This window comes from Coregonus lavaretus, assembly GCF_964263955.1.
Source record: "Coregonus lavaretus genome assembly, chromosome: 30".
NCBI lineage: Eukaryota > Metazoa > Chordata > Actinopteri > Salmoniformes > Salmonidae > Coregonus > Coregonus lavaretus.
The window spans coordinates 37,122,370-37,136,425 of NC_140017.1; the positions used below are offsets into that span (position 1 = coordinate 37,122,370).

General features: G+C 50.1%; 1 protein-coding gene across 1 annotated transcript in view; it reads left to right on the forward strand.

The window, feature by feature from the left end:
* Positions 1-1,522: 1,522 nt before the first annotated feature.
* LOC311106250 (beta-arrestin-1) overlaps positions 1,523-14,056 on the forward strand; it is a gene marked incomplete at both ends in the record, with an annotated part of 92,899 nt that continues 80,365 nt past the window's right edge. Inside the window, 2 exons of the mRNA XM_084148545.1 lie at positions 1,523-1,592; positions 1,974-2,022. Coding sequence (XP_084004671.1) covers positions 1,523-1,592; positions 1,974-2,022 — 119 coding nt within the window. The remainder of the gene's footprint in view (positions 1,593-1,973; positions 2,023-14,056) is intronic.

Below are 14,056 nucleotides of genomic sequence, written 5' to 3' on the forward strand. Positions count from 1 at the left end.
TCACATCATCCTCTATAGTCTATTCACATCCTCCTCTATAGTCTATTCATATCATCCTCTATAGTCTATTCACATCATCCTCTATAGTCTATTCACATCATCCTCTATAGTCTATTCACATCATCCTCTATAGTCTATATCCATCATCCTCTATAGTCATCATCCTCTATAGTCTATTCACATCATCCTCTATAGTCTATTCACATCATCCTCTATAGTCTATATCCATCATCCTCTATAGTCTATATCCATCATCCTCTATAGTCTATTCACATCATCCTCTATAGTCTATTCACATCATCCTCTATAGTCTATTCACATCATCCTCTATGGTCTATATCCATCATCCTCTATGGTCTATTCACATCCTCCTCTATAGTCTATTCACATCATCCTCTATAGTCTATTCACATCATCCTCTATAGTCTATACACATCATCCTCTATAGTCTATTCACATCATCCTCTGTGCATATCAGTGTGTTGTACGGATGGTGGAATGGTCTATTTAAATGCATAGTAACAATAGATACATGACACAACAAAGCAGCAGAAATGACGTCAATGCAAAGACAATGCCGCGTTCAGAACAACTGGGAACATGGAAATCTCCGACTTCAGTGCATTCAAGACAACTTATGACCAACTCGGAATTCCAAGTCGGAAACTCTGGCATCTTTCTAGAACTCCGATATGACGTCATGATTTGACCTCATTTTCCCCCCAGTTCCCAGTTGTCTTGAATGCAGCATACTAATGACATGCCTGCCTCCTGCAGCAGAGCAGCTGAGGGTCTTTCTCTGATTTTAATGCATTTCTCATCTTATTAGTTTGGCAGACGAGAGAGCCATTCCCTGTTCCCTAATCCATCCACACATCCGCGCTCTCACAGATTGAGTGAGCAACAGAGAGGAAAGGGAGGGAGGAGAGTGTGTGAGAGAGAGAGAGTGTGTGCTGGAGAGAGGGAGGGAGGGAGAGCGAGAGTGTGCGGCAGGGGGCGAGAGAGAGAGAGAGAGAGAGCGTGTGTGCTGGAGGGAGGGAGGGAGAGCGAGAGTGTGCGGCAGGGAGAGAGAGAGTGAGAGAGTGCTTAGCAGGGAGAGAGAGAGAGTGTGTGCTGGAGAGAGGGAGAGAGAGTGAGAGAGTGCTTAGCAGGGAGAGAGAGAGAGAGAGAGAGAGAGCGTGCTTGGCAGGGAGAGAGGGAGAGAGAGCGTGCTTGGCAGAGAGAGAGAGAGAGAGAGGGAGAGGGAGGGAGAGAGAGAGAGAGAGAGAGAGAGAGAGAGGGGGAGAGAGAGAGAGAGAGAGAGAGAGAGAGAGGGAGAGAGCGTGCTTGGCAGAGAGAGAGAGAGAGAGAGGGAGAGGGAGAGAGCGAGAGAGAGAGAGAGAGAGAGAGAGAGGGGGAGAGAGAGAGAGAGAGAGAGAGAGAGAGAGGGAGAGAGTGTGCTTGGCAGAGAGAGAGAGAGAGAGAGAGAGCCATAGAAGAGTGATAGAAGCAGTCAGAGCTTCTGAATGTGAACAGAACCTAGATGGAAGAAGAGGAAGATTCCTCCTGCCAGTCTGCTGGATCATTCTCTCCCACTGAGCTGAGCGCTGGATGTTCTGACTGCAGTTTGACCCGTTCAGCTCTACACTTGACTACCCAGGGAAAGGAAGAAACCAGACCCACTGTGCTGTATGGATGAATCACCTGTTTCTTCTTATTAAGGCAATTTCTCAGGCATCGCTGGAGATGCCCTTTTAAGTGCATTGAGCTGGAGACAGAGAGCTGAGAACAGAAGGCACAGACAGAGACATCCAACTGAGAAGAGCCCCTCTTCAATTCACCCACCCACCCACCCACCCTGAACTGCACAACCACAGTCTGTACATCAGAACATTCTTCTCACCCCTCCCTCTCTTTCTCTCTCTCTCTCTCTCTCTCTCTCTCTCTGCCTTTCTGCACAACGTTATTACGGTCTATTTACTGAGGGTGAAAAGGGGGATTCTACCACCCAACAATCCTCGCCATGGGAGATAAAGGCACAAGGTAAGCAGGAAATACCGTCTGGGTTTTTCATGTTGCTGTGGAGGGTGGAGATAATAACATCTATGACTGCTGTATTCTGACACCATGGCTGCTTCTCTTCACTCTGTGTAGGAGGTTATCTGCCATAGGATCCCCATGCTGTGTCCCTTTGTTATTTCATCATTTTGTGTGTGTGCGCAGACACGCATTTGTGTGCATCTGTACTCGTGTGTGTGTGTTGCTTGGTATGTTCAACGAGTGTTCAACGTGTGTTCGTGTTAGTTCTCTCTGTATAATTTCCCCAGTAAATGTAGTGTCAAAGGTAGTTATCTGTTGTGTTTTTGAGTCACCAGCCATGTAGCTCCCTGCCCAGCCAGCAGGCTAAACAGCCCATCCTCTCTCCTCTCTCTACCCAGCCCCTCTCTCCTCTCTCTACCCAGCCTCTCTCTACCCAGCCCCTCTCTCTACCCAGCCCCTCTCTCCTCTCTCTACCCAGCCTCTCTCCTCTCTCTACCCAGCCTCTCTCCTCTCTCTACCCAGCCCCTCTCTCCTCTCTCTACCCAGCCTCTCTCCTCTCTCTACCCAGCCTCTCTCCTCTCTCTACCAGCCTCTCTCCTCTCTCTATCCAGCCTCTCTCCTCTCTCTACCCAGCCTCTCTCCTCTCTCTACCCAGTCTCTCTCTACCCAGCCCCTCTCTCCTCTCTCTACCCAGCCCCTCTCTCCTCTCTCTACCCAGCCTCTCTTCTCTCTCTACCCAGCCTCTCTCCTCTCTCTACCCAGCCCCTCTCTCCTCGCTCTACCCAGCCTCTCTTCTCTCTCTACCCAGCCTCTCTCCTCTCTCTACCCAGCCTCTCTCCTCTCTCTACCCAGCCCCTCTCTCCTCGCTCTACCCAGCCTCTCTTCTCTCTCTACCCAGCCTCTCTCCTCTCTCTACCCAGCCTCTCTCTACCCAGCCCCTCTCTCCTCTCTCTACCCAGCCTCTCTCCTCTCTCTACCCAGCCTCTCTCCTCTCTCTACCCAGCCTCTCTCCTCTCTCTACCTAGCCTCTCTCCTCTCTCTATCCAGCCTCTCTCCTCTCTCTACCCAGCCTCTCTCCTCTCTCTACCCAGCCTCTCTCTACCCAGCCCCTCTCTCCTCTCTCTACCCAGCCTCTCTCTACCCAGCCTCTCTCTACCCAGCCTCTCTCCTCTCTCTACCCAGCCTCTCTCCTCTCTCTACCCAGCATCTCTCCTCTCTCTACCCAGCCTCTCTCTACCCAGCCTCTCTCTACCCAGCCTCTCTACCCAGCCTCTCTCTACCCAGCCCCTCTCTCCTCTCTCTACCCAGCCCCTCTCTCCTCTCTCTACCCAGCCCCTCTCTCCTCTCTCTACCCAGCCCCTCTCTCCTCTCTCTACCCAGCCCCTCTCTACCCAGCCCCTCTCTCCTCTCTCTACCCAGCCCCTCTCTCCTCTCTCTACCCAGCCTCTCTCTACCCAGCCCCTCTCTCCTCTCTCTACCCAGCCCCTCTCTACCCAGCCCCTCTCTCCTCTCTCTACCCAGCCCCTCTCTCCTCTCTCTACCCAGCCCCTCTCTCCTCTCTCTACCCAGCCTCTCTCTACCCAGACCCTCTCTACCCAGCCCCTCTCTCCTCTCTCTACCCAGCCCCTCTCTCCTCTCTCTACCCAGCCTCTCTCTCCTCTCTCTACCCAGCCTCTCTCTACCCAGCCTCTCTCTACCCAGACCCTCTCTACCCAGCCCCTCTCTCCTCTCTCTACCCAGCCTCTCTCTCCTCTCTCTACCCAGCCTCTCTCTACCCAGCCTCTCTCCTCTCTCTACCCAGCCCCTCTCTCCTCTCTCTACCCAGCCCCTCTCTCCTCTCTCTACCCAGCCCCTCTCTCCTCTCTCTACCCAGCCCCTCTCTCCTCTCTCTACCCAGCCTCTCTCCTCTCTCTACCCAGCCTCTCTCTCCTCTCTCTACCCAGCCCCTCTCGCCTCTCTCTACCCAGCCTCTCTCTACCCAGCCCCTCTCTCCTCTCTCTACCCAGCCTCTCTCTACCCAGCCTCTCTCCTCTCTCTACCCAGCCTCTCTCCTCTCTCTACCCAGCCTCTCTCCTCTCTCTACCCAGCCTCTCTCCTCTCTCTACCCTGCCTCTCTCCTCTCTCTACCCAGTCTCTCTCCTCTCTCTACCCAGCTTCTCTCCTCTCTCTAGCCAGCCTCTCTCCTCTCTCTAGCCAGCCTCTCTCCTCTCTCTACCCAGCCTCTCTCCTCTCTCTAGCCAGCCTCTCTCCTCTCTCTAGCCAGCCTCTCTCCTCTCTCTACCCAGCCTCTCTCCTCTCTCTACCCAGCCTCTCTCCTCTCTCTAGCCAGCCTCTCTCCTCTCTCTACCCAGCCTCTCTCCTCTCTCTACCCAGCCCCTCTCTCCTCTCTCTACCCAGCCTCTCTCTACCCAGCCCCTCTCTCCTCTCTCTACCCAGCCCCTCTCTACCCAGCCCCTCTCTACCCAGCCCCTCTCTCCTCTCTCTACCCAGCCCCTCTCTCCTCTCTCTACCCAGCCCCTCTCTCCTCTCTCTACCCAGCCTCTCTCTACCCAGACCCTCTCTACCCAGCCCCTCTCTCCTCTCTCTACCCAGCCCCTCTCTCCTCTCTCTACCCAGCCTCTCTCTCCTCTCTCTACCCAGCCTCTCTCTACCCAGCCTCTCTCTACCCAGACCCTCTCTACCCAGCCCCTCTCTCCTCTCTCTACCCAGCCCCTCTCTCCTCTCTCTACCCAGCCTCTCTCTCCTCTCTCTACCCAGCCTCTCTCTACCCAGCCTCTCTCCTCTCTCTACCCAGCCCCTCTCTCCTCTCTCTACCCAGCCCCTCTCTCCTCTCTCTACCCAGCCCCTCTCTCCTCTCTCTACCCAGCCCCTCTCTCCTCTCTCTACCCAGCCTCTCTCCTCTCTCTACCCAGCCTCTCTCTCCTCTCTCTACCCAGCCCCTCTCGCCTCTCTCTACCCAGCCTCTCTCTACCCAGCCCCTCTCTCCTCTCTCTACCCAGCCTCTCTCTACCCAGCCTCTCTCCTCTCTCTACCCAGCCTCTCTCCTCTCTCTACCCAGCCTCTCTCCTCTCTCTACCCTGCCTCTCTCCTCTCTCTACCCAGTCTCTCTCCTCTCTCTACCCAGCTTCTCTCCTCTCTCTACCCAGCTTCTCTCCTCTCTCTAGCCAGCCTCTCTCCTCTCTCTAGCCAGCCTCTCTCCTCTCTCTACCCAGCCTCTCTCCTCTCTCTAGCCAGCCTCTCTCCTCTCTCTACCCAGCCTCTCTCCTCTCTCTACCCAGCCTCTCTCCTCTCTCTAGCCAGCCTCTCTCCTCTCTCTACCCAGCCTCTCTCCTCTCTCTACCCAGCCTCTCTCTACCCAGCCTCTCTCCTCTCTCTACCCAGCCTCTCTCCTCTCTCTACCCAGGCTCTCTCCTCTCTCTACCCAGCCCCTCTCTCTACCCAGCCTCTCTCTACCCAGCCTCTCTCTACCCAGCCTCTCTCTACCCAGCCTCTCTCCTCTCTCTAGCCAGCCTCTCTCTACCCAGCCTCTCTCCCCTCTCTAGCCAGCCTCTCTCCTCTCTCTACCCAGCCTCAGACTCCTTTTTCTGGGGAAGCTGCTGAGGGGGACAGGGTTAACTTATCTCAGTGTCTGGGCCTGCCAGACTGCCTCAAGTAGCCCTCAGTAGAATCCTCAGAGGAGCTGAGGTCTACAGCCTAGGCTCCCCAACCACCTGATTCTTTTCAGAGGAAGTGAGAGATTGATTTTGGTGTGTGTGGATTGTGCTTCCTGTCCATTGTTACGTCATACCGTGGAGAGGATGGCTCTAATGGAAGAGGCTGTGGTATGTTACTGTGGGGCCAAGAGCTGTCAATCACATCTACTGGAACCACACCCCCACATGAACCGAGTTAGATAAATCCACTACATGACCAAAAAGTATGTGGACACCTGCTCGTCGAACATCTCATTCCAAAATCATGGGCATTAATATGGAGTTGGTCCCCCAACTTTACTGACGTAACAGCCTCCACTCTTCTGGGAAGGCTTTCCGCTAGATGATGGAACATTGCTGCGGGGAGACTTGCTTCCATTCAGCCACAAGAGCATTAGTGAGGTCGGGCACTGATGTTGGGCGATTAGGTCTGGCTCGCAGTTGGCGTTCCAATTCATTTCAAAGGTGTTCAATGGGGTTGAGGTCAGGGCTCTGTGCAGACCAGTCAAGTTCTGCCACACCGATCTCGACAAACCATTTCTGTATGGACCTCGCTTTGTGCACGGGGGCATTGTCATGCTGAAACAGGAAAGGGCCTTCCCCAAACTGTTGCCACAAAGTTGGAAGCACAGAATCATCTAGAATGTCATTGTATGCTGTAGTGTTAAGATTTCCCTTCACTGGAACTAAGGGGCCTAGCCCGAAACATGAAAAACAGCCCCAGACCATTATTCCTCCTCCACCAAACTTTACAGTTGGCACTATGCATTGGGGCAGGGAGCATTCTCATGGCATCCGCCAAACCCAGATTTGTCCATCAGACTGCCAGATTGTGAAGCGTGATTCATCACTCCAGAGAACGTGTTTCCACTGCTCCAGAGTCCAATGGCGGCAAGCTTTACACCACTCCAGCCGACGCTTGGCATTGCGCATGGTGATCTTAGGCTTGTGTGCGGCCACTCGGCCATGGAAACGCATTTCATGAAGCTCCCGACGAACAGTTCTTGTGCTGACGTTGCTTTCAGAGGCAGTTTGGAACTCTGTAGTGAGTGTTACAACCGGGGACAGACACTTTTTGCGCGCTACATGCTTCAGCACTCGGCGGTCCCGTTCTGTGAGCTTGTGTGGCCTACCACTTCGCGGCTGAGCCGTTGTTGCTCCTAAACGTTTCCACTTCACAATAACAGCACTTATAGTTGACCGGGGCAGCTCTAGCAGGGCAGAAATTTGACGAACTGACTTGTTGGAAAGGTGGCATCCTATGACGGTGCCATGTTGAAAGTCACTGAGCTCTTCAGTAAGGCCATTCTACTGCCAATGTTTGTCTATGGCGATTGCATAGCTGTGTGCTTGATTTTATACACTTGTCAGCAACGGGCAACGGGCTCCCGAGTGGCGCAGCGGTCTAAGGCACTGCATCTCAGTGCTAGAGGCGTCACTACAGACCCTGGTTAAATTCCAGGCTGTATCACAATCCGGCCGTGATTGGGCGGCGCACAATTGGCCCAGCGTCGTCCGGGTTTGGCCGGTGTAGGCCGTCATTGTAAATAATAATTTGTTCTTAACTGACTTGCCTAGTTAAATAAAGGTTAAAAAAATTAAATTAAAATGAATAGCTGAATCCACTAATTTGAAGGGGTGTCCACATACTTCTGTTTATATAGTGTGTCTCCCACTATTAGGTATAGACAAATACTAACAGACTGTCCTGGCTCTAACCCAGACTGTCCTGACTCTAACCCAGACTGTCCTGGCTCTAACCCAGACTGTCCTGACTCTAACAGACTGTCCTGACTCTAACAGACTGTCCTGGCTCTAACCCAGACTGTCCTGACTCTAACAGACTGTCCTGGCTCTAACCCAGACTGTCCTGGCTCTAACCCAGACTGTCCTGGCTCTAACCCAGACTGTCCTGGCTCTAACCCAGACTGTCCTGACTCTAACCCAGACTGTCCTGACTCTAACCCAGACTGTCCTGACTCTAACCCAGACTGTCCTGGCTCTAACCCAGACTGTCCTGGCTCTAACCCAGACTGTCCTGACTCTAACCCAGACTGTCCTTACTCTAACAGACTGTCCTGACTCTAACAGACTGTCCTGGCTCTAACCCAGACTGTCCTGACTCTAACCCAGACTGTCCTGGCTCTAACCCAGACTGTCCTGACTCTAACCCAGACTGTCCTGACTCTAACAGACTGTCCTGGCTCTAACCCAGACTGTCCTGACTCTAACCCAGACTGTCCTTACTCTAACAGACTGTCCTGACTCTAACAGACTGTCCTGGCTCTAACCCAGACTGTCCTGACTCTAACCCAGACTGTCCTGGCTCTAACCCAGACTGTCCTGACTCTAACCCAGACTGTCCTGGCTCTAACCCAGACTGTCCTGGCTCTAACCCAGACTGTCCTGACTCTAACCCAGACTGTCCTGACTCTAACAGACTGTCCTGGCTCTAACCCAGACTGTCCTGGCTCTAACCCAGACTGTCCTGACTCTAACAGACTGTCCTGGCTCTAACCCAGACTGTCCTGGCTCTAACCCAGACTGTCCTGACTCTAACAGACTGTCCTGGCTCTAACCCAGACTGTCCTGACTCTAACAGACTGTCCTGGCTCTAACCCAGACTGTCCTGGCTCTAACCCAGACTGTCCTAACCCTAACAGACTGTCCTGACTCTAACCCAGACTGTCCTGGCTCTAACCCAGACTGTCCTGACTCTAACAGACTGTCTTGACTCTAACCCAGACTGTCCTGACTCTAACAGACTGTCTTGACTCTAACCCAGACTGTCCTGACTCTAACAGACTGTCCTGGCTCTAACCCAGACTGTCCTGGCTCTAACCCAGACTGTCCTGGCTCTAACCCAGACTGTCCTGACTCTAACCCAGACTGTCCTGGCTCTAACAGACTGTCCTGGCTCTAACCCAGACTGTCCTGGCTCTAACCCAGACTGTCCTGACTCTAACAGACTGTCTTGACTCTAACCCAGACTGTCCTGACTCTAACCCAGACGGTCCTGACTCTAACCCAGACTGTCCTGGCTCTAACAGACTGTCCTGACTCTAACCCAGACTGTCCTGACTCTAACCCAGACTGTCCTGGCTCTAACAGACTGTCCTGACTCTAACAGACTGTCCTGACTCTAACAGACTGTCCTGACTCTAACCCAGACTGTCCTAACCCTAACAGACTGTCCTGACTCTAACAGACTGTCCTGGCTCTAACCCAGACTGTCCTGACTCTAACAGACTGTCCTGACTCTAACCCAGACTGTCCTGGCTCTAACCCAGACTGTCCTGACTCTAACCCAGACTGTCCTGGCTCTAACCCAGACTGTCCTGACTCTAACAGACTGTCCTAACCCTAACAGACTGTCCTGACTCTAACAGACTGTCCTGACTCTAACCCAGACTGTCCTGACTCTAACCCAGACTGTCCTGACTCTAACCCAGACTGTCCTGACTCTAACCCAGACTGTCCTGACTCTAACCCAGACTGTCCTGGCTCTAACCCAGACTGTCCTAACCCTAACAGACTGTCCTAACCCTAACAGACTGTCCTGACTCTAACAGACTGTCCTGACTCTAACCCAGACTGTCCTGACTCTAACCCAGACTGTCCTAACCCTAACCAGAACTGGGTTCAAATACTATTTAGGGTATTTCAATTACTTTAAAGTACATTTGGAAGTAATTATTTAATGTTTTTTATTTTTAAAAACAAGTAGTTGAATATTGGGAATGTATTTTGAAATTCACTTGGAAAGTATCTGAAAATACTCAAATACACTGACTCAAATACACACCCATGCATTTAACCCAGGTATTTAACCCATGCATTTAACACATGCATTTAACCCATGCATTTAACACATGCATTTAACCAAGGTATTTAACCCAGGCATTTAACTAAGGTATTTGAAAATAGTATTTGAATAACAAATAATCCAATACATTTTACATTTACATTTTAGTCATTTAGCAGACGCTCTTATCCAGAGCGACTTACAGTTAGTGAGTGCATACATTTTTCATACTGGCCCCCCGTGGGAAACGAACCCACAACCCTGGCGTTGCAAGCGCCATGCTCTACCAACTGAGCTACAGGGGACCCATGTATTTGAACCCAGGTCGGACACAGACTGACACAGCAGTGAAACTTGACCTTGATATTGAGCTGAACCCATGTGACTTGTCATGTGGCAACAGAAATGAGCAGGGTGACAGAGGCCCCCAAATACCCTATTCACACAGATACACACACACACAGACACACAACCTGACCAACCTGTCTGACATCTCTCTGATAGACAGCCCTGGGGACTCCTGCTCTCTCAATCTATATGAGGGTCTCCTTCTACAGAGGACTGACAGACAGAGACCCAGATGCAGCACTGTAACTTCTACAGAGGACTGACAGACTCTGCACTACCCTCCTGTCTGTCTGTCTGTCTGTCTGTCTGTCTGTCTGTGTGCTGCTGTGAGTGTCACAGTCATGTTACAAAGCTGAGTCAAAACAAGGAACACATGAAGTATGAATATTAAACACCTGTGTTACACTTATTTCAGTCCTGTGGTGTTGGGTGGTGATGTGAAGCATACTGTTCAGTATTTTGCTGTGGGGGGAATCACTGTGTGTGTGTGTGTGTGTGGGAGAGAGAGCGAGATTTGCGTGAGCATTTACCCAACTTTTTCTGAAAAATGCATTGAAAGTATAGGGATCATTACTTTACTCACTGCCAACAAAGATCAATGTTTATCCACCCGTTTCCTTCCCACTCCATCACTGGGCTGCATGTGTGTATTTGTCTTGGCTAGGGGTGAATGGGAGGCTGGGGCAGGGTGTACAGTATCTTGCCTTAAATGGCTCCTTGTTAAGAGCTCTTGATTCATTTATGGATTGGGGCTGAAAGCATCTGACATACTGGAGCTGCTAGGGGAATCCACGCTATCCCCCTCCAGAAGGATCGTCTCCAGCCATTCACAATAAATTGGCCTTCTTGTTTCCCCTGTGTCTCATTGCATCATGTCCTTCTGGAGAAGGGTGCTGGCCAGAGTGGAAGCGGCTTTTCCCAAGTACACAGCTTATGATGGGGCTTTACCTTCCCTGAACAGCACCACCACCAACTCCAAACTTCAAAACATAACTTGGAAACTGTTCATGGATAACTACCAGCTAGCTGTCTCTCTCTTTCTCAGTGTTCATGGATAACTACCAGCTAGCTGTCTCTCTCTTTCTCAGTGTTCATGGATAACTACCAGCTAGCTGTCTCTCTCTTTCTCAGTGTTCATGGATAACTACCAGCTAGCTGTCTCTCTCTTTCTCAGTGTTCATGGATAACTACCAGCTAGCTGTCTCTCTCTTTCTCAGTGTTCATGGATAACTACCAGCTAGCTGTCTCTCTCTTTCTCAGTGTTCATGGATAACTACCAGCTAGCTGTCTCTCTCTTTCTCAGTGTTCATGGATAACTACCAGCTAGCTGTCTCTCTCTTTCTCAGTGTTCATGGATAACTACCAGCTAGCTGTCTCTCTCTGTCTCTGTTTTCATGGATAACTACTAGCTAGCTGTCTCTCTCTTTCTCAGTGTTCATGTATAGATGCTAGCTGTCTCTCTCTGTCTCTGTTTTCATGGATAACTACTAGCTAGCTGTCTCTCTCTTTCTCAGTGTTCATGGATAACTACCAGCTAGCTGTCTCTCTCTTTCTCAGTGTTCATGGATAACTACCAGCTAGCTGTCTCTCTCTTTCTCAGTGTTCATGTATAGATGCTAGCTGTCTCTCTCTGTCTCTGTTTTCATGGATAACTACTAGCTAGCTGTCTGTCTCTCTGCTCATGGATAACTACTAGCTAGCTGTCTCTCTCTTTCTCAGTGTTCATGTATAGATGCTAGCTGTCTCTCTCTGTCTCTGTTTTCATGGATAACTACTAGCTAGCTGTCTCTCTCTTTCTCAGTGTTCATGGATAACTACCAGCTAGCTGTCTCTCTCTTTCTCAGTGTTCATGTATAGATGCTAGCTGTCTCTCTCTGTCTCTGTTTTCATGGATAACTACTAGCTAGCTGTCTCTCTCTTTCTCAGTGTTCATGGATAACTACCAGCTAGCTGTCTCTCTCTTTCTCAGTGTTCATGGATAACTACCAGCTAGCTGTCTCTCTCTTTCTCAGTGTTCATGTATAGATGCTAGCTGTCTCTCTCTGTCTCTGTTTTCATGGATAAATACTAGCTAGCTGTCTGTCTCTCTGTCTCTGTGTTCATGGATAACTACTAGCTAGCTGTCTGTCTCTCTGCTCATGGATAGATACTAGCTAGCTGTCTGTCTCTCTGCTCATGGATAGATACTAGCTAGCTGTCTGTCTCTCTGCTCATGGATAGATACTAGCTAGCTGTCTGTCTCTCTGTCTCTGTGTTCATGGATAACTACTAGCTAGCTGTCTGTCTCTCTGCTCATGGTTAGATACTAGCTAGCTGTCTGTCTCTCTGCTCATGGATAGATACTAGCTAGCTGTCTGTCTCTCTGCTCATGGATAGATACTAGCTAGCTGTCTGTCTCTCTGCTCATGGTTAGATACTAGCTAGCTGTCTGTCTCTCTGCTCATGGATAGATACTAGCTAGCTGTCTGTCTCTCTGCTCATGGATAGATACTAGCTAGCTGTCTGTCTCTCTGTCTCTGTGTTCATGGATAAATACTAGCTAGCTGTCTGTCTCTCTGTCTCTGTGTTCATGGATAACTACTAGCTAGCTGTCTGTCTCTCTGCTCATGGATAGATACTAGCTAGCTGTCTGTCTCTCTGCTCATGGATAGATACTAGCTAGCTGTCTGTCTCTCTGACTCTGTGCTCTTTTATTTTATTTAACCAGGTAGGCCAGTTGAGAACAAGTTCTCATTTACAACTGCGACCTGGTCAAGATAAAGCAAAAGCAGTGCGATAAAAACAACAAACACAGAGTTACATATGGGGTAAACAAAATGTACAGTCAATAACACAATAGAAAATATATATACAGTGTGTGCAAATGTAGTAAGTTATGGAGGTAAGGCAATAAATAGGCCATAGTGCAAAATAATTACAATTTAGTATTAACACTGGAGTGATAGATGTGCAGAAGATGATGTGCAAATAGAGATACTGGGGTGCAAATGAGCAAAATAAATAACAACGTAAATAACAATATGGGGATGAGGTAGTTGGGTGGGCTAATTACAGATGGGCTGTGTACATCTGCAGGGATCCTGTTAGCCATCATGGTGGACACTGAAATGCATTTGGGGGAAAAGTGAAAGCTTGTTTGCATCTCCCTACTGAAGGCAGCGATGTCTGTCGTGGCCTGTGTGTTAAACAGGGAGAGACTGTCATCCCTCCCTCTCTCTCTCTCTCTCTTCCTCCCTCCCTCTCTCTCTACTCATCCACTTATCTGCCTCCCACCCCCTGCTCTGCCTTTCTGGACCTCTCTCGCTCTCTTTCTCTCTCTCTCTCCATCTCAATTGAGTTTCAGCAGGCTATGTTGCCAATAGAGAATGATTGATTGATAGGGTCTAGAAAGCAGATCGGAGCAGCAGGAGATGGTTGATTGATAGGGTCTAGAAAGCAGATCGGCGCAGTAAGAGATGATTGATTGATTGACAGGGTCTAGAAAGCAAATAGAAGAAGCAGCAATTGATCACAGACAGAGAAGATGAGGCGCCGGAGGTGATGGCTGCCGTTTTACGGGCTCCTAACCAACTGTGCTATTTTGTGTGTTTTTTCGCATTGTTTGTAACTTCTTTTGTACATAATGTTGCTGCTACCATCTTTTATGACCGAAAAGAGCTTCTGGATATCAGAACAGCGATTACTCACCTCGAACTGGACAAAGATCTTTTCTTGAATGAGTCCGACGCGAAGGATATACTGCTTCTCCGAGACCAGGCCCAAAGTCCCCGTCATTCACGTGAAGAAAATAAATACAGGGGGCGGAGATTGGGGTGCCTGGTGAGAACTCGTCGGCGAGTAGGTAACCCGACTCTACCATCCGTTCTATTGGCCAACGTGCAATCACTGGAGAAAAAACTGGATGATCTCCGTTCGAGACTATCCTACCAACGGGACATTAAAAACTGTATTATCTTATGTTTCACCGAGTCGTGGCTGAATGACGACACAGATAATATACAGTTAGCTGGGTTTTCCGTGCATCGGCAGGACAGAACAGCTACGTCTGGTAAGACGAGGGGTGGGGGTGTGTGTCTATTTGTCAATAACAGCTGGTGCGCGATGTCTAATATTAAGAAGTCTCAAGGTATTGCTCACCTGAGGTAGAGTACCTCATGATAAGCTGCCGACCACACTATCTACCAAGAGATCT